The 26,008-nt window shown below is 44.5% G+C and overlaps 1 protein-coding gene across 1 annotated transcript in view; it reads right to left on the bottom strand.

The window, feature by feature from the left end:
- Positions 1-26,008, bottom strand: part of LOC311311029 (signal-induced proliferation-associated 1-like protein 2) — a 107,106-nt gene that overhangs the window by 20,309 nt on the left and 60,789 nt on the right. Inside the window, exons 11-17 of the mRNA XM_084440643.1 lie at positions 16,842-16,973; positions 14,050-14,144; positions 13,275-13,369; positions 11,038-11,429; positions 7,844-8,068; positions 5,065-5,173; positions 3,636-3,843 (exon numbers count right to left, since the gene is read on the bottom strand). Coding sequence (XP_084296769.1) covers positions 3,636-3,843; positions 5,065-5,173; positions 7,844-8,068; positions 11,038-11,429; positions 13,275-13,369; positions 14,050-14,144; positions 16,842-16,973 — 1,256 coding nt within the window. The remainder of the gene's footprint in view (positions 1-3,635; positions 3,844-5,064; positions 5,174-7,843; positions 8,069-11,037; positions 11,430-13,274; positions 13,370-14,049; positions 14,145-16,841; positions 16,974-26,008) is intronic.

Genomic DNA, 26,008 nt, shown 5'->3' with positions numbered 1-26,008 from the left:
ATTACGTAAGGGATTGTTCATATTTTCGCAAAATAATACATTGTCTTTGCTTCATGCCATGTGCATTGAAACCATTCCCTTTTTGGTTAAAAGGTCCAGTTATGGCCTGTAAGCCAAGCACCACTGTGACGGAGGTGTCTGCCCAGCTGCAGGAGAAACATGCCCCTGCTCGATTCAAAAAGGTATGTGATGTCAGGCAGTTAATTTTCTCGTATCCAGTGACATGGCACGCTTCCAATGAACGTATGCGACTTGCTTTTACAGCCATTTCATTATGTCCTTAGGCATCTGCTCCAGCCCAGCTGACCTCCCCAGCCCAGCCCCTGACCGCAGCTCCAGCCCTGACCACAGTGGAGTATTCAGATGAGGATGACCTCTTCTGCCCAGACCCTCGATTCAGATGTGGGTGACCACCAGCCCGTCTCCCTAAACCTGCCTTTCCAACCTGCCAGGATGGATGCCTTTTTTGTAAATAGTTTTTGTAAATCTTAACCTTTTTTTTGTGGGATACAACGGTCTGTTCCCGGTCTGCCTGCCACAGAATGCGCACTGTTTCATTTTTGTTTTTAGAACTTTTGCAATTGTCAGATAATGGGTTGCTAGCCAGAGCTTGTACATGCCTTTTTTTTTGCTTTTCTGGCTATGCGTAATGTGACAGACCGTAAACCTCATCCTTGTAAATATGTATACTTTTAATGTACTTTGTGTGTTCTAAACTGTTAATGGTGTTCAGTCTTATATTGGTTTGTATCATAATGCTTGCTGCTATATCCCCATATAGCATTAATTCGTTTTTGTACTGGTAAATGCTAAATATAGCCAGTGGTACTGCAAATGCTAAATATAGCCAGTGGTACTGCAAATGCTAAATATAGCCAGTGGTCAGTAAGTGACCATATTTGCACCGTGCGAAAAAGACGTGCAGACCAAGTCATATAAATACCTGTAAATCTAGTGTCAGCCAAGTCAGCTTATTACGGAAGTTCCTGCCCATGTTTTTTGCACGCGGCCGCACCATATTTGCACCGTGCGAAAAAGACGTGCAGACCAAGTCATATAAATACCTGTAAATCTAGTGTGAGCCAAGTGAGTTTATAACGGAGGTTCCTGCCCACGTGATCACGTGCGTTCTTTGCACGCGGCCGCAACTTCTGAATGACGTGTCGTTCTAACGTAGCGTCTACTAATCGGCAGATCTCGCGTTTCCGTAAATGGCCGCGTAATTTCCGCACGCGGCGCAGATGAATCGTCACCTATAGCGGCCGTATGTAGAACGTTTGCGCAACCTGCGTGTGTTAGTAGGGCTGTTCTCAATGCCTCGCATATTTTTGTAACATACTAGATACATTCATCAAAGCTAAATAGAATACAGATTTATTTTATATCTAGTTCGAAGCAAACCCGTCTAACACATCTGACCCTACCAAGACACACTTATTTTTTACTACTTGTAATACTATGATTGAGTGGTCGGTGCTTACACTGTTCGCAACAACACACATGTAGGACAATCTGTACAGTAGATAATAGAATAATAGAACATAATAATAGTACATATGTAGGACATACTCTGTAGCTAATAGAACATATATGACATACTCTGTACTGTAGCTAATAGAACATTTCTACAACGGAGAGTTTGGATACTTGATTCTGATTGGCTAGCAGCCATGGTAAAATACTCTGTAACCCATAACAATTAGTATTAATGCACCGTCAATCTCATTGATGGACATTGATAAGATCAAGCGGTAGGCTATGCTTTGCGTAGCAACCACTCGCAGCAACCTCGCCTTTTTCATATCCTATTACAAAAACGCACTCATCAGTCCGACTCCAACACTTCCACACCCTTACCAGCAAAAACGAGTGCTCTGGAGAACTGTTTTAATAACTGCACCATAGCTGGAAATATTCAAATAAACGTGAATCACCCTTATGGCTTATGTGAACAAGGCCAACCCAAATAGGCGAGATAGCCTATGTTGCCTGGCAACCATTTAATTCAGAACTATAGCCTATCGCAGAAGATTTTGTAAATACTAAAATGATAAGAATGATCAGTAAATAAATGATGAGTGATGAATATTACTACCGCTATCGCGTCGGGCCTAACAACGCCCCGTAGCTGTGGTAAAATCCTGTGTAACCCACTGCCTCTCGTGGTCAATTGCTGAAATATATGTAGGACATACTCTGTAGGTAATAGAACATGTATATGACATGCTCTATACTGTAGGTAACAGAACATATATATGAAATGCTGTATACCAGCCATCACCAACAGGCGGACCGCGGTCCGGATCCAGACCCAGAAGCCATCCAATCCGGACCGCGTCTATAACCCGATAAATCAATGAGAACTTCTCCCTTTTGACGGAGCGTAGGCAACTAGTTTGAGCCTGCGCAGCCTTTGTAGTATATGGGTGTGCACACTGCGGATATTTTATGTAGCGGATAAATTACCCAGAGCGGATTTTGTGTTGAAAAAGAGATGCGGCTCTCGCAAAGTGTATTTCGTTTCCATAACAACATTCTTGACTCTACCCAAGCCCCTCTTGTACTATAGCCGTGCGTGGCAGTCAGCTGTAACTGGTGGGCAAAGCTGAACGGGTTGTTGGTATTGATGACACTCCTTAGTAACATCAAAAGATGCAATGACCCTTTCTGCTCTACTGTAAGCCAGTTAAGTTGTTTATGCCTGTATGCTGTATTTGTTCTAAAGAAACAACCAAGCACTAGACGGGCCGCTTTGTTTTGAGCAACCTGTAACTTTTTAATATCCGATTTTAAGGCAGAGGACCAGATTACAGAACAGTATTCAAGATGAGATAAAACCAATGAGTGAATAACTGATTTGATAATTGCAGGAGTGACAAATGTAGAACATTTTCTGGTCATACCAATTCCCTTTCCTATTTTGCTCACCATATTCTTTATGTGATTAGACCAGGATAATGACTTGTCGATGGTTAATCTCAAGAGTTTAATACTATTCATTTGTTTGATGTTAATATTGTTAATGGACACATTTAGTACTGTTGTTAGCAAGCATGTATCTAGATCCAAACACAATGGACTTAGTCTTGGCGATGTTTAAAACCAACTGGTTGTGTTGAACCCAGTTGTGTTGAACTCTGTCAGAGCTCTGCTTAGAGTCTCAGTAACAGACTGCTCAGAGGTGGCGGTCGAGTAAAGAGTTGTATCATCGGCATACATAACAGTATTCACATCTTTTACACACAAGGGCAAATCATTCGTGAATATAGTATATATAATAATGGCCCATACAACTGAAGTGAACAATATTTTAACTTCCATGCGTATTTCACAGTAACATAACTGCTGCTATACAATAATTTGATAGGAATATGCAAGGAAACAAATCTGTGTTGAGGGCATAAAAAACGCATGCATCACCACCGGACCCTGGCTTGAGGCCACTTTGTCAAAATGGACCTCTTAGAACTTTACTTGATTACCCCTGCTGTATACTATAGGTAGCAGAGCATATATATGACATGCTCTATACTGTAGGTAATAGAACATATATATGACATGCTCTATACTGTAGGTAATAGAACATATATATGAGATGCTCTGTAGGTAATAGCAGGGCTGAAGGACGGACTCACTCCTGTGCAGGGCCGGTCCTAGGCGGGGGCGGGAGCCCAGGGGCAGGGTGCTGTGGCAGGGCGCTGCGTGGGTGGGCAGCGCCTGGTCCAGGAGGGAGGCCAGCGAGAGGGTCCGCCAGCGGTGGCTGCTCAGGCTCTCGTCAGACAGAGTCCGGTAGAGGGAGCGCCGTGTAGACATGGGGAGGAGGACGGGACCAGTGGTCAAACTCTGGAGGGAAGGAGAGGAGGGAGGGAGGGGTGGGAGAGGAGGGGAGGGAGGGAGGGAGGGAGGGGGGGGAGGGAGAGGAGGGAGGGGTGGGATGGAGGGAGGGGAGGGATGGAGGGAGGGAGGGGATGGAGGGAGGGGGTACAGGAGGGGGGAAGGAGGTGGTGTAGAGGGAGAGAGAGTGTTGTGTGAGTGATGGGGAGTGCATGTATGATAAAAAAAAAAGAAAAAAAAGGGGGAACGTAAAACATAAACCCAAAAGACAGAGAGAGAGAGAGACAGAGAGGTAGAGCCAGAGATAGAGACAAAGTGATAGAGCCAGGGAGATATTCCCTCGCGGGACATATTGTCATTGCCAAAGAGGCTCTTTGGATTAAATTAAGAGAAAATAATGACGATAGAAACATGACCGATCACACATTTTTAGTCAGATGACCATGGCTCTCTCACTCTGGTAAAAGCCTACCACTTGTCAAAAAGTGGCACCTAATCATGTTCGTCTTCATTGTCCACCCAATGAAATGGGGGAGGGGGGGAGGACGTTAGTTCGTTTGTCCGTCACACATACAGTATATACCAGAGCCCACCATCTGGGGGCGCTCAGCACAATACATTTGTCCCATTGCCAAGTACATTTTGTTTTGTACATTAAAAAAAACTATGCTTGATGTCTCAGTAAATATAATTGCCTATTCTACTCAGGAGCCCGTCTACTTTCTAAATCCACAGAGGTAAGAGCTTGAGGTGTTTAGTAGCTCTTTTCAGACTGACAGAGCTCATAGTAGTGTACTGTACAACTACCAGTTCAAATATTCAGTGCCTATAATGTCTCGGATTCAGTGGGCCGAGACGAATCCAATGATTCTCCTTCTCCTCCATATCTATTAGATAGTAAATGGACTGCACTTATATAGCGCTTTTATCCAAAGCGCTTTACAATGAAGGCCTCTCATTCACCCATTCACACACACACTCACACACCAATGGCGGCCAGCTGCCATGCAAAGTACTAGCCTGCTCATTGGAAGCAATTTGGGGTTCAGTGTCTTTGCCCAAGGACACTTCGACATGTGGACAGGAGGAGGCGGGATTCGAACCGCATTGGACGACCAGCTCTGCCTCCTGAGCCACGGCCGGCCATCCTCCCCAACACGGCGGTGCGTGGACAGACACACGGGCCCCGGGCTGGGAGAGTGGTTCCACCGGGGCACGGTGGAGTCTCACCTTCCCTCGGCTGCTCTCCCCGCTGGGGCTGTGGGGCGGGAAGCCCTCCCTGCTGGTCAGACCGGGATGGAGCTGGAGCTGGACGTCTGGACGCAGCACGGCTCGCAGCCTGCACCAGGGAGAGAGAGAGAGAGAGATGGAGAGAAGAGGAGAGTGGGGTGGGGTTAGGGAGAGGGGAGGGTTAGGAAGGGGGGGTTAAGGAGAGAGGGGGGGGTTAGGGAGAGGGGGGTGGGGGGTTAGGGACACACACAGAGGGAGGAGGAGAGAGAAATGGAGAGAAGAGGAGAGTGGGGGGTTAGGGAGAGGGATGTGTATTTAGGGATAGACAGAGGGAGGAGGAGAGAGAGAGGCAGAAAGATTGGAAAAAGAGGCGAGGAGAGGAGACGTCACAGCTCTAGGTGACAGGTCAGCTTTCACACAGGGGCAGGTGGGGGTCAGTCACTACACATAGAACAACAGACCTACAGGAACATACATCTGTTGACAAAATGTGCACTTGGCTGACTACACCTCGTCTTAATCTAAAATCACTGTATTGGTGTACGCATGGCCTCCAGCCTAATATCTGTCTGCTTCAATCCAGAAATCCATGAGTGGGAGTGTGTAGGGGGGCAATGAAAGGAACAGCTCCCTCCTACCTCCAGGCCATGGTCAAACCCTATACCCCCTCCTCACTGCTACGCTCTGCTACATGTACCTCGGGGGGCGACTGGTTGCCGATCACGGCTGGTCACGGCTCTTCTCTGTCTTGGCCCCGCAGTGGTGGAATGAACTGACCACAGACATCAGGACAGCAGAGTCGCTGCCCATCTTTCGTCGCAGGCTCAAAACTCACCTCTTCAAGAAGTACTACCAGGATTCTCCCTCTTAAGCACCTATTGTATTTTAGATTGCCAATCTTGCACTTTGCCTTCAGCACTAGATTGTGCTCTCAGTCACTTGTTTAGAAAGATTTGGCAAGTAGTTGTACCCTGACTTCCTACGCTAAATGCAATGAGTGTAAGTCGCTTTGGATAAAAGTGTCTGCTAAATGACTGTAATGTAAATGTAAGGTAATGTGTGTGTGTGTGTGTGTGTGTACGCGTGCATGCCCCTCAGTGTTCTAGTAAAGCCAGCCATGCCACATGATTTGTCAGAAACATTTTGAGATGGACAGAGAACAGACACTGACATAACCGACCTCATAATCATACAGCACACAGTTTCTGACCAGAGCCACGGAAATAGTGCACTTATACACCCGTATGCGGTTTTCATTTGGCCATAATGAAACCAGCCATAATCTCTGAACACACGGACTGAACCATGACTCTGGTTCTTGAGTAGGGAAGTGTAGTTATGGGAGTGACAATAGGTGTGACAGTCTGGGAGGAGGGGGGTATTTGCACTGACACGGTGCCAGTGAATTCTCCACAGTGGGTAACTCTTTATTTCACTGTCCTCCTTTTGACTGATATTTACCTGGTACTTACCCAGGAAGTGTGTGATAACAATGACTACTTGAATTTCAATACCGTATGTGTAGTACAGTACTAGTGGTAGTATTAGTATCAGCACCAAATGGCGGATGCTGGTACTACTTCATACTTACCAAAAACAAAACAATGATGTGATTGGGTGTATACTCGTACTGGGACTGTAAAGTCCAGGTAAACAGCGCACTGGGACTGTGAAATAAAGCGGTGAACAATAACGTTCCGATACCTGGCTCTCAGCGTCAGACTCTGAAGCAGAAAAGACAACACGCTCTCCGCTCCACTGACGTACGAAACCCAACAGGAAGAAGGAGGAAAATAATAGTGATATATTTGCAATAATAGCAATGTGTTTATGTATGAGTAGGAAAAATAGGCACATTCAATATTACATACACTAGGCCTCATACCAGACTAGTATGTGTAATAATTCAGACTAGCATACCAGGCCTCATACCAGACTAGTATGTGTAATAATTCAGACTAGCATACCAGGCCTCATACCAGACTAGTATGTGTAATAATTCAGACTAGCATACCAGGCCTCATACCAGACTAGTATGTGTAATAATTCAGACTAGCATACCAGGCCTCATACCAGACTAGTATGTGTAATAATTCTACCCTGTAGTAAGTTGGTATGGAGTATTGCTACTGTCTTGTTCGGACTCCGGTATGGCAGTACTCATAAGACAGGACAGGTGCCAAATGTACTCTCTCTAAATGTCCCTGAGTTCATATTTAACATGGCTGTCCACTTCTGATTGGGCCTGTAGCCTGGCAGTTAAACCTGTCACCTTCTCAACCAGCACTCAAGTTTTCCTTCCAGAACACTTCTACTATCCTGAGTCTAGTTCACTAAACTATATTGTCACATGGCATTTCAAACAGATAAGACTGAGTTTGACGATTACCATTAGATACCATAGAGTAGAAAACCAAACATTGGAATGGGCATTTAGTATGGTACCTTTTTGAGAAGGTGCATTCATAAACCTTCCCATAGACCTCAGACAAAGAAAGGCTGAGGGTAAACTTTGCAACGTTACATCAATAAAAAAGAGCTTCTTCAACAGCAATACAACTGCGTTTTTTGGGGTTGTGTATAAAAACGGATCCCTCAATGTATATAGTGCCTTTCTCACATGCACTGAATTCTGTCTTTTTTGTTAAGCCAATATTATCTTTATTTTTTGTTGTTGTTTTTGTGTAAATGTCTAGTGTCTTATACTATGTCATGTTGATTGCTCCTTAAAAAAAAAAAAAAAATATTGAGGGGAAAGAAAGGCCATGGGTTTACTCACGGCAGGTCTTTTGGCCTCTCTGGTTCCTCAACTAAAGAACCGTTCTCTGTTTTCTTCCAGTCCATCAGATCCTCTTTCCCTGGTGAGTGGGGGGTATGGGTGGCACCGTTAAGCCCTGCCCCAGATGCTGTGCTGCCCGGGGAGATGATGAAGACCTTGGAAGAGTCGATGGAGGTGGTGGTCTTCATCCCGCGCTCGGAGGGGCTTCCGGAGTGCCGGGAGCCACTGGGACAGAAGACGGGGCGGGGGCGGGGTACAGGACATGTCATGATCAAAGTTGACCAATTACCACAGAATTATGTTAATAATAATAAAAAGTGTGTCCCCTTTGTGATGTAGTTCAATGTGCCCTTTCAGGGCAGGGGGGGGGGGGTTGCTGGCTAACAGCACGGCTCCACGGCAGCCGCTGGTGTCATCCAGCTGTCGTCATTTCTCACATTCTACCGCCAACAACCTCTGCGATTCTATAACTTTGATGCTGGCATCGAACGTGACGCAAAGGCTACAGCGGAGCTGCTGTTCTTAATTACAGTGGACACGTTCCCTCAGCGTCAGATGGCTGATGGTTGACGCTGAGGGCTGCAATGGAGCAAAAGGGGAAATGGATTAGCTCTGTAGCTATAAGAAGGCTACGCCATCGCTGGTGGTGTTGTATGGATATCCACTGAGGCATAACAGCACAGAATCAGATTGTTGATGCAAAACTCGATTCTAGTTGCCCGGGGTGGGTTTGGAGCTGCAATGGACTGCTCCACCAAACTAACTGGTCGTTACCAAATGACTCTATTTGATAGTTTGAAGCACCTACAAGCCTAATCCAGAGTAAATGTGAATGCCAGAGCACATTTGACTCCAAAAATTTATTTTTCAGGCACAGCCAGGCCACAATGACCTGGTTTACATTCACTCTCTCTCACTTAGAGTCAGGTCCATAAATATTTGAACATTGACACAATTTTCATCATTTTGGCTCTACACCACCACAATAGACTTGAAATGAAACATTCAACATGTCCTTTAAGTGCAGACTTTCGGCTTTAATTAGAGGGTATTTCATCCAAATCAGGGGAACAATGTAGGAACTACAACAAATGTTATATGTGGTGCCACTCTTTTTAAAGGACCAAAATTAATTGGATAAACTAATATAATAATAAATCAAAGTCATTTTTTATATTTGGCTGCAAATCCAGAGTCTGGAACCCAAAGACATCACCAGACGCTGGGTTTCATCCTTGGTGATGCTCTGCCAGGCTTCTGCTGCATCTGTCTTCAGTTCCTACTTGTTCTTTGGGCAGTTTCCCTTCAGTCTTGTCTTCAGCAAGTGAAATGCATGCTCAATTGGGTTCAGGTCAGGTGATTGACTTGGCCATTGAAAAACATTCCCCTTCTTTGCCTTGAAAAATTCTTTGATTGCTTTCGCAGTATGCTTTGGGTCATTGTCTCTCTGCACTGTGAAACGCCGTCCAATGAGTTCTGACGCATTTGGCTGGATATGAAGAGATAATATTGCCCAAAACACTTCAGAATTCATCCAGCTGCTTTTGTCAGCATTCACATCATCAATAAATACAAGGGAACGGGTTCCATTGGCAGCCATACATGCCCACATTATAACACTACCACCATCATGCTTCACTGATGAGGTGGATCATAAGCAGTTCCTTCCCTTCTCCATACTCTTCTCTTCGCATCATTGGTACAAGTTGATCTTTGTCTCATCTGTCCACAGAATGTTGTTCCAGAACTGTACAGGCTTTTTAGATGTGTTTTGGCAAACTCTAATCTGGTCTTCCTGTTTTTGAGGCTCACCAATGGTTTACATCTTGTGGTGAACCCTCTGTATTTACTCTGGTGAAGTCTTCTCTTGCTTGTTGACTTTGCCACAGACTTACTGTAGGTGTTGCTGAGCTCACCAGTGCATTCTGTGTTTTTAAGAATGTACCAAACAGTTGATTTGCCAAACCTAATATTTCCTCTATCTCTCTGATGGGTTTGTTTTGATTTCTCAGCCTAATGATGGCTTGCTTCACTGATAGTGACAGCTCTTTGGATTTCATATTGAGAGTTGACAGCAACAGATTCCAAATACATATACCACACTTGAAATGAACTCTAGACCTTTTATCTGCCCCTTGTAAATGAAATAACGAGGGGATAACACACACTTGGCCATGGAACAGCTGCGCAGACAACTGTACAAATACTGTACTTGTGGTCCCTTAAACGGGGTGGGGGGGGGGGGTAGCATGTATAAAATTGTAGTTCCTACAACGTTCACCTGATTTGGATGTAAATACCCTCAAGTGGCAAGCAGCCATTTTATATTTCCTCCATGTTAGAAGGCTCTCTAGAACATACATGACTCGATCCAATGTATTGTTGTTGCTAAAGGCCCCTTATGTTTCCTCTGAGCTTGGGAAATCAACATTCTCCATTACTGCCCCTAATTCTTGGAATGTTCTTCAGCATTCTTTAAAGATGGAGACCCTTCATTCCTTAGCTGATTTTAAACGTGTTTTATCTGACTATTGTGTTTCAAATTGTAACTGTTTTATGCTGGGTGCAGACTCGAGGATTTTAAGCCCGATTTTAGCTCTGATTCACCCCTCTTGACAATCGGGGGGGCGTTCCCGAATCAAGGCTTGTCGGAACCGATTATCTGCCTAAATTATCCTGTAATGTGAGATGTTTACCGACCTAATCTTAACGTTCCCGACTGATCGGAGTCCAATTTTGAATTGTAAATATCAAACATGTTTGATATTTATCCTTGGGACAGCGATGGAATGCTGAGCGGAAACCCACAATAGCCAATGAGATCGCATTTCCCTGGAATTAATCGCCACTCTGAAATCGTGTAGTGTGCGGTCCTGCGTCTTGACTGTATCGTGGAGTCGGTTAAGATGATCGTTATGTCTGTGGTCTCCCACATTTATAGAATCGGTTAAGATTTGAAAATCCTCTAGTCTGCACCCGGCATTAGCTAATTAATTTTTTGTATCTCTGTACATCCCCTGTTTGTTCACTCGTCAGTTCTGTAAATGAGGGAAACCTCCGAAATCCTCGAGTCAAAATAAAGGTTTAAATAAAAATCAATAAATAAAATAGAATAGAAGAATCGAATAGAATAGAATAGAAGAATAGAATAAAATAGAAGAATAGAATAGAACAGAAAAGGAGAAGAATCTTACCTGGACATGGAGGAAATCTCGCTCAGATCTCCCAGACTCCCGTCCGTCACGTTCCCGGCCGAGGTGGCCTGGGTGAAGTCCTGGGACGAGCCTCCGTCGGGGATGGGTGCCCCGTGGTACCCCCCTGGGTACTCCAACGCCCACGACTCCGCCCCACGGTGGACGCCGGCCCCCGGGAGCGGCGGTGGCGGTGGGGGCGGGGCCAGCATGCAGGGCGCCGTGTCGATGCCGCTGTCAGTGGACGCCCCCTTGATGTAGGTGAGGCCCAGCGACTCGGGGTCCATGGGGTCCCCGGAGCCGAATCGCTTGTCGTTGTCGCTGCTGGCGCTGCTGGAGGTGTTGCTGGACAGCGTGTTGCTGCCGGAGTGGCTGGAGCAGTGGCCGGAGCCGCCCTGCTCACCAGGCTGACAGGGTTGACGGGAGGGAGGCCAGGTTAGCAGAGACGCTCTCCAGTTTCCCATTTCTGCTACACTATGAAAGACTCGGCTAAGCAAATATCCCATGCAAAGATGACTAGGGTTTTAACTTCAGTCATGGATTGTGTTGTTCAGTAAAGTCATAAGCAAAGTCCCCTAATACAGTACGTAAAAAGCTCTAGTCCTAGTCCAGATACACAACTGTCTAAGAGGGTTGTGTTGTATTATTACTTCAATATTGCTATTCAGACATCAGACATATTCATCTAATTTATAGAGACAACCTGGGGGCCCATTTAAACTACACAGTCTTCAAATGAATAAACTGAGGTTCAATTTTTTTTTTTTTAAATACATAAGCAAGCCTTTCTGAATGGATGACAGGCATAATGAAAGTTGAAAGCATTCTGCATAGGGATTAGGAACACTAATACATTTTCTTCTACTTCTACTATATTTCTATGTTTTGTATACACTGGCAATGCTACTTTATTCATAATGATGGAGAACTAACATTTGAACAGCCTCGCACATTTGACGTTGTAAAAGATAACTAACAATACCTAACTCAGTGTCTGATAGATTTCACCAATAAAAATGTTTTAGCCTCCAGGGCAACGAAAGGAACAGCTCCCTGCTACTTCCAGGCCATGGTCAAACCCTACACCCCCTCCCGACTGCTACGCTCTGCTACATCCTCGGGGAGACTGGTCGCCCCGTACTACGACGCCCCTGCGGTCGATAGACACGGTCACGGCTCTTCTCTGTCCTGGCCCTGTAGCTCTTCTCTGTCCTGGCCCCCATCTTTCGCCACATGCTCAAAACTCACCTCTTCAAGAAGTGCTACCAGGATCCTCCCTCTTAAGCACCTATTGTATTTTTAGTTTGCCGTTCTTCATTTTGCCTTCAGCACTATATTATGCTCTTATGAAAGAAGATGCACTTGTGAGTTCTGGCGAGTAGTAGTACACTGACTTTCCCTACGTTAAATGCAGTTTTGTAAGTCGCTTTGGATGAATGAATATAATGTAATGTAATGGAAATCCACCTTAAAAGGAACAATAGTATATCTGAATAAATATGAAGTGACTACTTGCTGTTGTCAGAACACAGGGTACCAGGGAAGCCAAACCTTTCCTAGTCTGACCTATCAGCCGTACGTCTCCCTGACTGGATGTGGGCGGGGCCTCTCTCTTCGCAGGCCCCCGTTAGATGTCCCCTGTGGTAAACGCGACACCCAGCTGGGTAACGGATCGGGTGACTCATACGTAAGGTAATGATCCCATCTGCCGAGCGGATCACATTGCGGCCCAGAGACGACGGCTGTGGATGTGTCCTAAATGTCCCTGATGCGTGTAATAGGGAACGAGGCACTCTGCAAGTACGACAGTTCTTGGTTCTGAAGGAACCTTCATCGAGTTACGGAGCGACTCCCAGGGGACACTTTCACTTGATGGACCTGGATATTGGCACTGGCTGGTTTCCTTGAATAATTGATTTGACCTTTTTTAATCAATATTTTAACTGAAATGTTGGATCCTAAAACTGGATTACAAGCCTAGTCTAGCCGACACGAGACCAGCATGAGGAATATAGACTGAAACATAATCAACGAAATATGTATGTAACCTGTAGTATCAACCACAGCCAGTATAATTACTGTAACAAAACTATGAATCTCGTTTACTAGATAACATCCTGTCTACAGCCAAGCAGTGGGAGATAAAAGTATGATGTTGTTTTTGTAAATGACAGCATTTCTAAACACCAACATTTTCTCATTAGAAGTGAAAAAAAAAGAACAGAAACTCTACTACTCACGCGTTGGAACTTGGAGGAGTCCTTGGCTCCGTGCCTTGTCTGGCTTCTCTCTCTGGCGTTCAGGATCTTAGTGGAGGGATGGTGCCACTTGGCCTCTGCGGAATAAGAGGAAGCCATTTTGATGCTTGTTTTGTTTTCATTGAGATATCATTTTCACATTAACATTCTTGTGGCAGTGTCTGTCATATGTCAAACTGCACTGAGGTCAGCTTGAGTCTCAGAGGGCTTCTTCTTTCAGGACTAAAACTGTACACAATGTTAGAATTAAATATGACCTAGTTAGCATTGCAACATGCATTTTTTACTGTCTTTAAACAGCCTTCCATTCTTTAGTTGAGGAGGATGAAGATAGTAATCAGGTTCTTCCAGTTGCCTGGGAAGTAGGAGTTTGTTGTTGGGATTGACATCACACTTGAAGTCACTGGGTTCCAGAGACAAAAGGTGAAAAACCACCACTTAAGCCTCATGTTTGTTGTTCTAGCTAAGTTAGGCATTGTTCGAAAACCAGCTGATAACTATACGCCATTTTGCACATACTGTATGAACACCGTAGCAACATTGTCCATTGATAGAAGTTGGACAATAAGGTGTGTACAGCTGATTTAACGAGACACAAATAAGACAGAAGCAAGTACGAGTTAACATGGACATTCTTTATGACGAACTATGAAAATCCCAGCCCCTGACACGACTGGAATGCAGAATTAGTAGACGATGAAGACGGTCGCCAAGTTCTTTAGTAGAGGATATAGATGACGCTGGGGTGAAGCCGTACCTGCAGACCTGGTCCTCTCCACCTTGGGCTCCCGCTCTCTCCCAGCCACTCCGTCCTTCTCGTCCGCTGGGTCCAGGAGTGCCGGGGACGGCGGTCTGTTGGCAGAAGAGCGGGGATTTCCTCTGTTACACAGAAAACCCAGGAACGACAGTTTCTGTCCTTCAGGACGAACATCCAGAGACGTTAGATTAGAGGTGAATGAAGGACGTCGGGAGGCTTCGCTATTAAAACGGCTGTTGTAATCCTTACTGAACAGTGAGATTTTAGATGACTGGATGATCCTGTTGATAAATGTTAATGTAATACCACTCTCAGGCCTCTAAAGTACCTGGGGCCTCATTTATAAACGTTGCGTAAGTACAAAAGCGTGCGTAACCCATGCTGAGCAACTTTCTACGCAACTTTCGGTATTTATAAAAAACAAGCTGAGCGATAAGTTGGCGGAAGGTGTGCGTAACTCTACGCACACTTCGACCCTCCTTTAACTACGATAAGCACGTTTCTGGAGAAAGGGGAAAACGCGACTCCGATGGCAGAGGGATGAAACTCGGGAAAGTCTGCGAAACACATGACATATTGAATAATAAATACATCGGTCGCTGCAAGAAACCCTCCAATGTGTCACACAGTTTAAACGGAATCAATCGCCACCGTAGCCTTATCACGAAATAATGTCGGCATTGCTTTGGATGTGTCTGTGAATTTACCCATTTGTGTCATAATATAATGTTATGTTGTAGGCCTATTCATTTATAGGCTATCCCGAGAAGCATCACGGGCAGTAGCCTATGAATAAAAGCCACATTACGTTGATAACACAACACGACACGAGCCTATAGCTTATCATAGTAATGATTCCGTATGTCGTTAGCCTACAACTATAAGGCCTATACCGCACCAAACAAATGTTGCATTCGGCGTTGAAGTATATTTATTCAGTTAATCATTTATTTAGTTAATTATTCGTATGTTTAATTATCCACCTATTCATTCGTTAATGTATTTATGTATTTATAGCCTATATTTGATTAGGCTTTTATGTAAACCCGAATGACCACTGAGGCAAGCAGCAATTACAATGATGTTGAGCGGTGAATGGAAATGTCCTACTTGAGGCAACTGTAGGCTACATTAGGTTATATTGTACATCATCATATATCCTCATATTGTCTTATGATTGTCATGTAGCAGGCATACGAGGAATGTGGGCCTAAAAACGCATGTCATCCCAATGCTCACATGCCGCTTTGGTAGAATTAGCTGTGCGCAAAACAGCGCATAGGTGATGCGTCTCCAAGTTGTAAGAACACAAGGGAGCAAGTTAGATTATTAATTTGAATGACGAATCGTCATGTGTGTAGCTATAATTACGCTTTATAGAATCACATGAAACTCATCCATGGACCCCATATATTTACAAGACCTCGATACAGGCACTGATATAGCTGGATTATAGTAGGCCATGACGCACGGGGCCTTGGATATGCCGGTACTTGGCACAGATGTTCTAATTTGTGCTTGGCTATCCCGCAACATCCATTAGAACACGCAGCTTCTATATGCCTACAGAATGTTTTGAGAAAGTATGTAAAATGCATGATATCCCGGAAAATACACAAATTGGCTGCTGCAAAGAACCCTCAGATCTGTCGTACAGTTAAATTGGGGATACTTGCCTTAAGTAGTCACTATAGGCCTACATGTTTGCATTGTTATGGATGTCATTGTAAATTGACCCGTTTATACGTTGATAAGTTAGGCATTTTATTCATGGGCCACCCTGTGAAGCATTAGATTACGTGCAATATAGATCCAAACCCCATTACCCATGCAACAACACTATAGGCTTATAATGATTATCAGTTTGGATATAAGCAGCCACCTATATAAGGCCTACCGCACTAAACGAATGCCAATATAGCCTGCATGATAGATAATTCATTATCTAACAGACCACTCAGGCCTAACAGGTGCTCTTATCAGTCGTGCACATGTGAAATCATCGTTCCGAAAAGATACTTTTGCGGCGTCTCTACCTCGTTGACCAATACCTCCACCTCGCATCGGTAAAATGTATCTTTCTCTTTCTGCCTTTTGCACTCGGCTCCATTGTCGTTGCATATGTATAGGCGTATCACTGACCATTTATAGGCAATTGTGGGCGTTAATTGGGGTGTGATCAGAACGCGCGTTCACGTGCGCCAAGTTAAGTGTTGATTGTGATTTATAAAGGGCAGCTGGCGTAGGCGTGCCTGAGTGAACATGGGTTGTGATACGCAGCGTTTTATAAATCGGAGATTTTTTGTGCGTATATTTTAGTAATCACTTAGCTAAGCTAACTTAGTTACGTGGATTCTACGCAATGTTTATAAATGAGGCCCCTGGTACCTGTTCAAACACCTCCTTACTTCTTGCCTTTCCCTTCCCTCATTCATGAGATGATCACTGATTGGATTAGCCAGCTTTTTTCACTGCATTGTGTCATATCACATCTTCCTCAGAGCAAAGGGAAAAATGGTAAAACCAGGAAGAAGAAACAGCCATCACCTTGGGAAATACAACGCCAAGGAAAGTACAAAAGGAGCTTAATGAATACAATAAATAAATAAAAATTATAACTGTAATTAATATTATAATACAATAAATAAAATAGTGTGTTAATTATAATATATTTAGTATAATACAATAAATACAATAGAATGTAATAATTATAATATAATTATTATGATACAATAAATAAAATAGAATGTAATATTATAATAGAGATTGTTATGAGTTTGTGATATCCTTACCCACTAAAGGCTACTTTCTGGGCCCAGGCTGCCCCCGGCCCCGGGTCGCTGGAGGTGGACTGGTTACTAGGGGAGCTGCAGTAGAGCTGGCCCGGGTCTCCTCTGGGAGAGATCTCATAGTCCTGAATGGGCCTGGAAACAGACCAACAGGGGGAAGTTACTTACTGACCTATTTACTGCAAACTGGTCATAATGAGGGATGGATTCTTTGGAGTGCATGTCCAGAGTGTTTTAAAACAATAACAACACATCTGAACACAATATCACATTCTGTAAAGATGACCTAAATATATGATGTTCTTGAAGAGAAAGAAAGAGAAGAAAAGAAAGAAAGAAATAAACAATGTAGTTAAGATCACTGTTACGTTGTCACACTGTCCTTCAGAAACCAGACAACTGACAACACAAAAAAACCTCTTTGCAGCCTCGTGTTTAGTTCTCAGGTCTGTAGTTTAGGTGTGTGTACTATAGTTTGAATTTCTACTATAAATTGTGGGTCTATGACTGATCTGTGGTTAAAAATAGAGGGGGAATGAGCGCCTCCCACCCTCCCCTGTTCTGAATAGGGAGTCAGGGACACACTCGGGGACAGGCTGCATGCTGCAAGCACTGAGGCAGTCTCTATTCTCAGACGAAAGTGGCCGTGGTCTCCAAGCCGCCGTAGGCCGAGATACTAAATCTCCTGGTGAGAAACCTAATGCTACCGTTGGCCCAAGAAGAACGCAGAGCGTCTGAGAAGCGCCATCGCATGGAAGAACCCAGGCCAGATCTGAGAGGTGCTTTGGGGGAAGACAGGACTGGAGAGGAAGATGGGGAGGGAAGGATGAGGTGTGAGAAGAGGATGAGATCTCTCCAAACGGGCCGGGAAACACTGCATATTCAGCAGCTGTGGAGATGGAGACTGGTGACGCCTTGGCAGCTGTGAACTGAGTCAGCCAATTAGCAGCCTGGCGAGACCAAGTGTGACACAGGGGGAGTCTGAACCACAATGAGGGCTTCAGAGAACCTCAAACAATGAACGTAGTCAGTGTTTCCAAGGGTATTATTACCTACCTCTCACAGGCCCACCGTTCCATCTACCAATCCATCGTTTCCCCCCCAGAAAAGGAGACACAAGTGTATAAGGGAATGATTCTCACCCCTGCTGGTTTTTATATTTCCTGCTGTTAATAGTGTGGTCACTCTCAGTGCACTCAACATTGCTAATGAGAAGCAGTTGTAACCCAAACCACAGACTGTCAAGGCCAGCGCTGGAAAAGTTCTGTGGTTAGTTTCATGAACCCGTAACAACAGATAATAGCAGGGAAAAAACAGGGGAAATTACTTAGAGATGTCAATTTTTTTGTGTTCTGTGAAATACTGTATGTGTTTGTTATGTTATTGTCACTCAAAAGGGGGAGGGAAAATGTTGAAATGTTTCATATGAATGTGGAATTACTATTAGGATGAGGTAAATGTTTCTCTTTTGTGTACAAAGACCAAGCTTTGTAGACGCATGTCACTTTCTTCATTAAGACTGACTGATCAGCCTCTTCTCTCCCACAGAGATCAATATCATGCTGGGGTGTGACCAAATGGCCGTCGCAAGAATGTAATCACAGACAACTGGATCAACCTCCAATGAATCAGAACAATGAATCACATGATGTGAACCAGAGAGAGAGAGCCATGTGTCTGCCGTCTATAGGACAGAGGCCAAAACCAACCGTGAAAAAAGAAAGCGAGTGTGTGAGAGCAGGCTAGCTCACCAGGCTAGTGCAACAGGACCAGGCTAGCGCTACAAGACCAGGCTAGCTCACCAGGCTAGTGCTACAAGACCAGGCTAGCTCACCAGGCTAGAGCTACAGAACCATGCTACCTCACCAGGCTAGTGCTACAGGACCATGCTACCTCACCAGGCTAGTGCTACAGGACCATGCTACCTCACCAGGCTAGAGCTACAGAACCAGGCTAGTGCTACAGGACCATGCTACCTCACCAGGCTAGTGCTACAGGACCATGCTACCTCACCAGGCTAGTGCTACAGGCCCAACGGATGTGGCTTTAGATCCCACCAGCTTTCATGTTCCGTTTGGTCTTTCACAGACATTCAGAGACACAGTTCAGGGATGACACCTGTCTGAAAATAGACTTGTCTTTTCATGGAAGAGCAATCAATGCCAAAATGTCCTGTGGAGGCATTGGCCAGGAGCAGGGCACTTCATCTCAGTCAAACCACAACAAGGAAAAAAGACAGCAGCAAGCAGGCAGCGCTATGCTTTCTATGAAGGTCAAACGTCTCTCACACACAAACACACATAAACACACATTAACACTCCCACTCAACCACAAATACCCCCATAGGCTTCTTGCATCTGCACATATGAGTGCATACTACGCACTACTGTTAGGACACGCGCGGGGACACACACACACACACGCACACCTCACCCAACCTGACACACCCTCCCTCACACAGGTGACATGTAACAGAACACTACCATACTGGAGAAGCGTCTCCCAGCTCACAGGTCTGTGTGTGTGTGTGTGTGTGTGTGTGTGTGAGAGAGAGGGAGACAGAGAGAGAGACAGAGAGAGAGAGAGAGAGAGAGAGAGAGAGAGAGAGAGAGAGAGAGAGAGAGAGATTGAGGACAGTCCTCAGCGGGAGAGCGGGAGGGACTGCAGAGGAGAGAGCCTTGATACAACAGTTCAATAATTCACACGACAATAAGCCGGGCTAGCTGACCCCATCACCCGCACCGCTACCAACGAAAAAGTAACAGCAGCTTCACATAGCAGCCACTCATAGGGCAACTCCTCCTCACAAGGCCTTTTTCCATAAGATTTTCAAGTGAATTAACACCTAAATCTATGTAAGAGGCAGGGGTTTTCCATTAACAGAATGATTCTAGTGAGTTAACTCGACGTCATAATGCTCCATGTTGATGTGCATTTTAGCAGCTCGCTAAAGCATTTTACAACAACAATGTAGCGAATGGAGTATAAATATTACCTATTGGGCATGCGGCAATCTATTGAGGTGAACGTCCTTGGTATGCGGGGGACATAAATCATTTCACGCATTTTGAGCATTTCAGTCTTATATCTTACCAACCTTTTTACACCACATGAATGTCGAATCAACTCTAATCCACCCCTAGCGATCGTATTAAACTAGCGTGTCAAAATTGGTGTTTAATCAATGTCATTCTTTTCCCATCAGTCATGTCTCAGTAACTTTTAGATATGCATCTCTTTTGAGTGAATTATCTTCTTAATGGAAAATGGGCTATAGAGGCTTTATATTGGCTTCATCCCACCTGACATGCTTTTAATTCACCTGGTTGCGAAACGGACTCTGAAAATATCTCTTGAAATTTGAGTTCCCATATACTTTTTTTTTTTTTTTTGGTACTTTTGAATGAGTTTCCACTGGTGCCGTCTGTCCGTAACTGTGTGTTTTTAATGATGCTCCTGCCTGTCCTGGCTAGGTCTCCCTTGATTGATTGATTGATTGATTTTATTTAGTACAAAGAACATTTATACAAGGATAACACATGAAAGTCAATTGACTTGTTTCCAATGTGGTCCCAAAAATACAATAAATAAGAATACAATAAGTAAGATAAACAATTAATAAAATAAAATAAAACACATAGATAAAATAGAAAATACATGATTCTAGGAGAGCATAACTTACATTGAAGCCTTGGACAAATGCATATTCTAATTCCTCAAGAGTGATTATGAAGCACCCACTGCAGCCTGGTGTTGCAGATGACGCTTCACACTCCTCTTGAAGCCAGCGGTAGTGGGGGAGTTTTGGATGGCCCTGGGCAGAGAGTGAGAAAGCCGCTCTGGGAGTTGGGGCTCTTTCTAGGTTCATGACTGAGAGCTGCCCAGAACGAAGTTGTCGTCCGTGGACCTGGCCACGCAGCACAATACGAGAGCATAGGTAGCTGGGGGCGGCTCCATTAATCATACTATACATATGCCTTAGTTTCAAATAGGAGACCCTCTGCTCCACAGGGAGCCATCCTAACTCATTGAAATGAGATGGCTCAATGTGGGTTCGAGGTGGCAAATTTAAGACCAGACGTATAGTCTTATTGACTAGTTTGTAGCATGTGTTTACTTTTTGCTGTAATACCACTATACCAATATGTACAAGCATAATCATATTGGCTAAGGATCATGCAGTTGGCAAGCAATTTCTTTGTCTCCAGTGATAAAAACATATTTTTTCGGTGCAGACATTTTACCCTGGTATTCACTTTTTTTTATCAACTTTAGGGCCATAGTTCTCCCTGAGAGTGTTTGGCCGAGGTCTGCACCTAGGTATTTAACACAGTCTCTAGACACCACACTGGTGCCATTACAGCTGATCTCGAGTTGGGAGCATTCCTTTAATTTGTGTTTTGAGCTGAATAGAATAGACTCAGTTTTACCCAGGTGAATCGATAGTTTGTTATCAACTAGCCATGTATTTAGTCTACTGAGATCGGCTTGAATTACTACAGGGTCGTCTCCTGATACCAGAAGTGCAGAGTCGTCAGCGTACAGTAGGAGTCTGCAGGATACTGCAGACACCATGTCATTGACGTACAGGGAGAAGAGCAATGGAGCGAGGATGCTGCGGCACCCCGCATGTGATTTGATTGTATGGGGATACAAGACCCTTTATGCTCACGACCTGGGTCCTTCCCGTCAGATATGACCTGAACCATTTCACTGACCCATTGTCCATTCCGCAGGCCTCAAGTTTCTCATGCAGGATCTGATGGTCAACAGTATCAAAAGCTTCCTGATGGTCAATCAGAACCATAACAGTTTGTTTACCGCTATCCATCTGGGTTCTAATATGGTCCGTGAGTTCAATCAGGCAAGCATCGGTGGAGTATCCAGGTCGAAAACCAGACTGGAACTGATAAAGGAGGTCAGTCTGATTCAGGAAGTCTGATAACTGATTAAAAATGATCTTCTCAAGTATTTTTGAGATGACGCTGAGAATGGAAACTGGGCGATAGTTACCCTCATTTGTCCCATCTCCTTTTTTGTGCAATGGAACAACTTGAGCACATTTTAGGTCATCGGGTACAATACCTTGCTTCAGTGATAGATTAATGATATGTGTTAGAGGTTCACTAATCTGGTTTGCGCCGTCCATGATAAACCTCGCTGGTAGGCCATCTATTCCTGTGGCTTTTTCCTTGCTAAGGGTATTGATAGTTTTCACAGAGCCTTGTCAACTGGTTGTAATTTGAAGGAATCCTGTGCAACCTTATCTGAATAAAAATGTAACACATTTTCTGCCAAACTCACCGGTGGGTTGAGGTAGCTTCTCCACCAGAGTTGAAGCTACTGTGGTGAAGAAATCATTACATTTTTGAGCCACTCTTGCACTGTCAGGGCAAAATTCTTTGTGAATGACCAAACCAATCCTTGATGAAGCTGGGGGAGTTTTTAAATTCTTGGATTTTTGTTTTGTAGTATTCCATTTTGGCCTTTTTCACCCGGTTGGTTACTTTATTTTGCATGTGTCGATACTCATCAAATAAGGCACTATCCCTGCATTTTCTAAAGGTAGCCAGAGTTTTGTCTCTTAACCTAATTACTTTCAAGATGTCCGAGTCTATCCAGTGTTCAGAGCGTTGTTTGACTCCGATTAGCCTGGTGAGGCAAGCTTTGTCTAAAACTGATAGGATTGTACTGTATCTTTCACTGTGATCCAAGCTTCCTCAGCTTCGTCACACTCTGTTACCTCACTCCAGTCTTCCAATTGCAGCAGTTGTTGGAAATTTTCCAGGTTGTAATTTTTCATTGACCTGATCCTGACCGTGCTGTGGTTTCCTATCTGTCTGCGACCGATATTTCTTGTGCAGTATGTGCAGTACAAAGTGATCACTGATTCCTATAGGTATCACCCATACTGACTGATTTTTCCGATGTCAATATCAGGTCAATTGTAGTTCTACTGTTTTTAGTGACTCGTAAAATCATCAATCAATTGTGTAAAATCAAAGACTGAGCAAAAGTTCATAAAATCTGCAAAAAGACCATTGTTTATGTGACTAGCTGGGTGGACATTACAGTTAAAATCACCAGTGACAATAACCTCTTGATCCAAAAAAATTTCAATATATGCGCAGGATTCTTCTAGGAGATGAAAAAAGTTTGAGCATTTTAGGGGTCGATAGCAACAACCCACCAGAATAGGGCGTGATTTTGGTAACAGCACATCAACCCAGACCGTGTCCAAGTCATCTCTATGTAGGTCATTTCTGGGGTTGAATTCAATATTGGCACGGATGTACATACAGACCCCTCCTCCTTCTCTGTTTCGGTCATTCCTAGTCACAACAAAACCAGGTATTTGAATTTCGTTGTTGAACCGTATCATCAAGCTAGCTAGCTGTCCGTTATTGCAATCACAGATGCCTTTGTATTTGTTGCTAGTAATTGCACTTCAGGTAGTTTTGGTAGCAGGCTACGTACATTCAAATGGATGATATGCAAGCCTTTTTTGTTGAAATGATCAAATGGGTCATCTTGGGTTGTGGAAAAAGAAGGGCCAGTTTCATGGGGGGTGGGCGTGACGGTGTTGTCAACAGAGGGGGCCAGAGATAACGGGCGGAGGTGTAGTCTGTCAGACATCCGCACATGATGGGGATATACATGTGGACTCCTATCATTTACTATAACTGGGATGAGAGGGAGGGGGGAGCTATCGCGTGGAAAGGCTGCTACCGTCACAACACGGGCAGGTGGACTGTAATTGGGACGGCAGTAAGTGAAATGGGGGGGATGCCTGCGGTGTAATATATTTCTACTGTAGGCCTATTCTCGTACTGAGTGGGGCATTGGTGACGTCAATCTTCGAGCGAGGAAATATGGCATCTGAAATTCTTCGCCAGGACTGATACCCCGTTGATGTTGGGGTGGAGATTGTCAAACTTGTAAAGACGTTTCTCAGTCCAGAAATAGTCGAAGTGGCTGATGAAGTGGCTGAGTTCCCTCGGTAGGTGGGAATTAGACCTGAGAATATGCAGTTTTTGCCTAGGTTGGCAATCGCTGTTGCAAGAACTTCAAAGTCCTCTGTGATTTTGGGGTACCCGTAGGTATTGCGTTCTTTCTTTGATTGACTGCACCTGATATCGTTTATGCCTACGTGGACAATCACAGTGTGAGCAGACAGATATTTTTCCACGATTCAACTAAGTCGAGGATTTTAGCACCTGCAAATGAAATTGCAATGCCCTTGGGGATCGGAACAGATCTAACTATGGAATCACCCACGAGGATGTATTCTGGAGGAGTTGAGAAAATTGAAAGGCTGGCATTTGTCGCTGCGAGAGGGGGTGGATGGCTAGCGCTGGCTAGGCTAACGTTAGTCGTGTCTGCACTAGTAGCCGGTGTAGTGAGAGAGGAGCCGGGGAGAGCTGAGGGAGACAGTCGGCAGCGTTTACTGTTGGGAGAAGGGGACCGTGAAATGGAGGCATGGTGATCGGCGGGGCGCTTTTTACGTGAGGAGACACGGAAAAGTAATTCTTCATCTCAATGGGACTTCCTGGTTAATTAAAGGTTAAATAAAAAATTATAATATCTATTCTAACCACATATGTGTTACGGTCAATCGTAACATGTGTTACGGTCAATGTGAGAAAACGGGGAATGTGAGCTTTTCCCGGTTATTGCGCACATTCCCCGACCTCGCGGGGAATGTAGGAGAAACATGTGCGTTTCTCACATCTCCCGGGTAATGTGCACATTCCCCGACCTTGCGGGAGATGTGAGAAATTGGTTAGTATTTCTCACATCTCCCGCAAGGTCGGGGATTGTGCACATTAACCGGGAAATGCTTACAATTCTCGACCTTGCGGTAAATCTAGCAAAGTCCAACCGTATGCAAAACCTCTGCGCAGCCGGGTGGTGGGAGAGGGCTCGTGCGCTTAGAACGAGAGAGCGCTAGACATTTTGCCCATGGTTTTCGAATACATAGCATCAATTGCATTAATAGAAACATTAAATTGGGTCTAATTATACATGTGTTGAAAGTTAAGATAATTAGCCTACAAGCCGCGAGGCTACGCAACACAATAAGCAAAACAATCTCACTGTTTCACTCGTCCCACTCATCTGTTTCACTCGCCCCGCACGGCAGGGACAAGAGAAACAATGCACATCTTCTGTTCTCGGCCGTCTTGAATTGAACTGTTACACCACAGAACGAAAATTACAACTAATAGGTTAGTAAAGGACATGTACAAGTTGTTTGTCATCAAAAAATTTAGTCTCCATCTTTATTAATTTCTGTGTAAATCTGATCAAACCAAAAAGTGTTTCATTCGTCCCGGTCCTCCCCTACAGTTAGTAACAGTCTGTGGTCTACCTTGAACAGTAATATAGCCTATGCTGCACACAGTGTAAGTAGTATTAGGAGGATAGGCCTACACTGGTGATCAAGTTAACAAACGCAAAAAGAAAATTGCAACCACAGGAAGGTGGGAACCTCCAAAGGAACCCTACACGTTAGCTAGCCGAAAGACAGACGAAAAGACGAATAATCTCTCACAGGTGTGCGCCAGTAACGTTAGCTCAACTACCGTCGTTGCCTCTTATGGTGCACGCCCTGAGGCGTCACATAAGCCCTCTCCCACCACCCGGCTGCGCAGAAGTTTTGCATACGTTTGCGCTTTCCTAGATTTACCGCAAGGTCGGGAATTGTAAGCATTTCCCGGTTAATGTGCACAATCTCCGACCGTACGGGAGATGTGAGAAATACTAACCAATTTCTCACATGTCCCGCAAGGTCGGAGAATGTGCACATTACCCGGAAGATGTGAGAAACGCACATGTTTCTCCTACATTCCCCGCGAGGTCGGGGAATGTGTGCAATAACCGGGAAAAGCTCACATTCCCCGTTTTCTCACATTGACCGTAACATATGTTCTTGTAGGTACAGGATCGGGACTGTGGACTAGAGCCTGATTTGCTGTGTTATTGCGGGGGTGGTGGAATATAACCTGACAGTCTGTTATGTTGTTTTGTTTCCTGTCAGACTCAAACTTGTTTTTCCAGTCATGTGTTAGCCACATGTTAATGTTATGCTAATCACATTAGAAACCTTGACCTAATTATTCAAGGGGTATGCAAATTATAGCGCGAGGTACACTAAGGACAGAGGTCCC

Source organism: Borostomias antarcticus (genome assembly GCF_949987555.1).
Source record: "Borostomias antarcticus genome assembly, chromosome: 7".
Lineage (NCBI taxonomy): Eukaryota > Metazoa > Chordata > Actinopteri > Stomiiformes > Stomiidae > Borostomias > Borostomias antarcticus.
The sequence above is the reverse complement of the archived record's forward strand: the minus strand, read 5'-3'. Positions and strand labels throughout refer to the sequence as shown.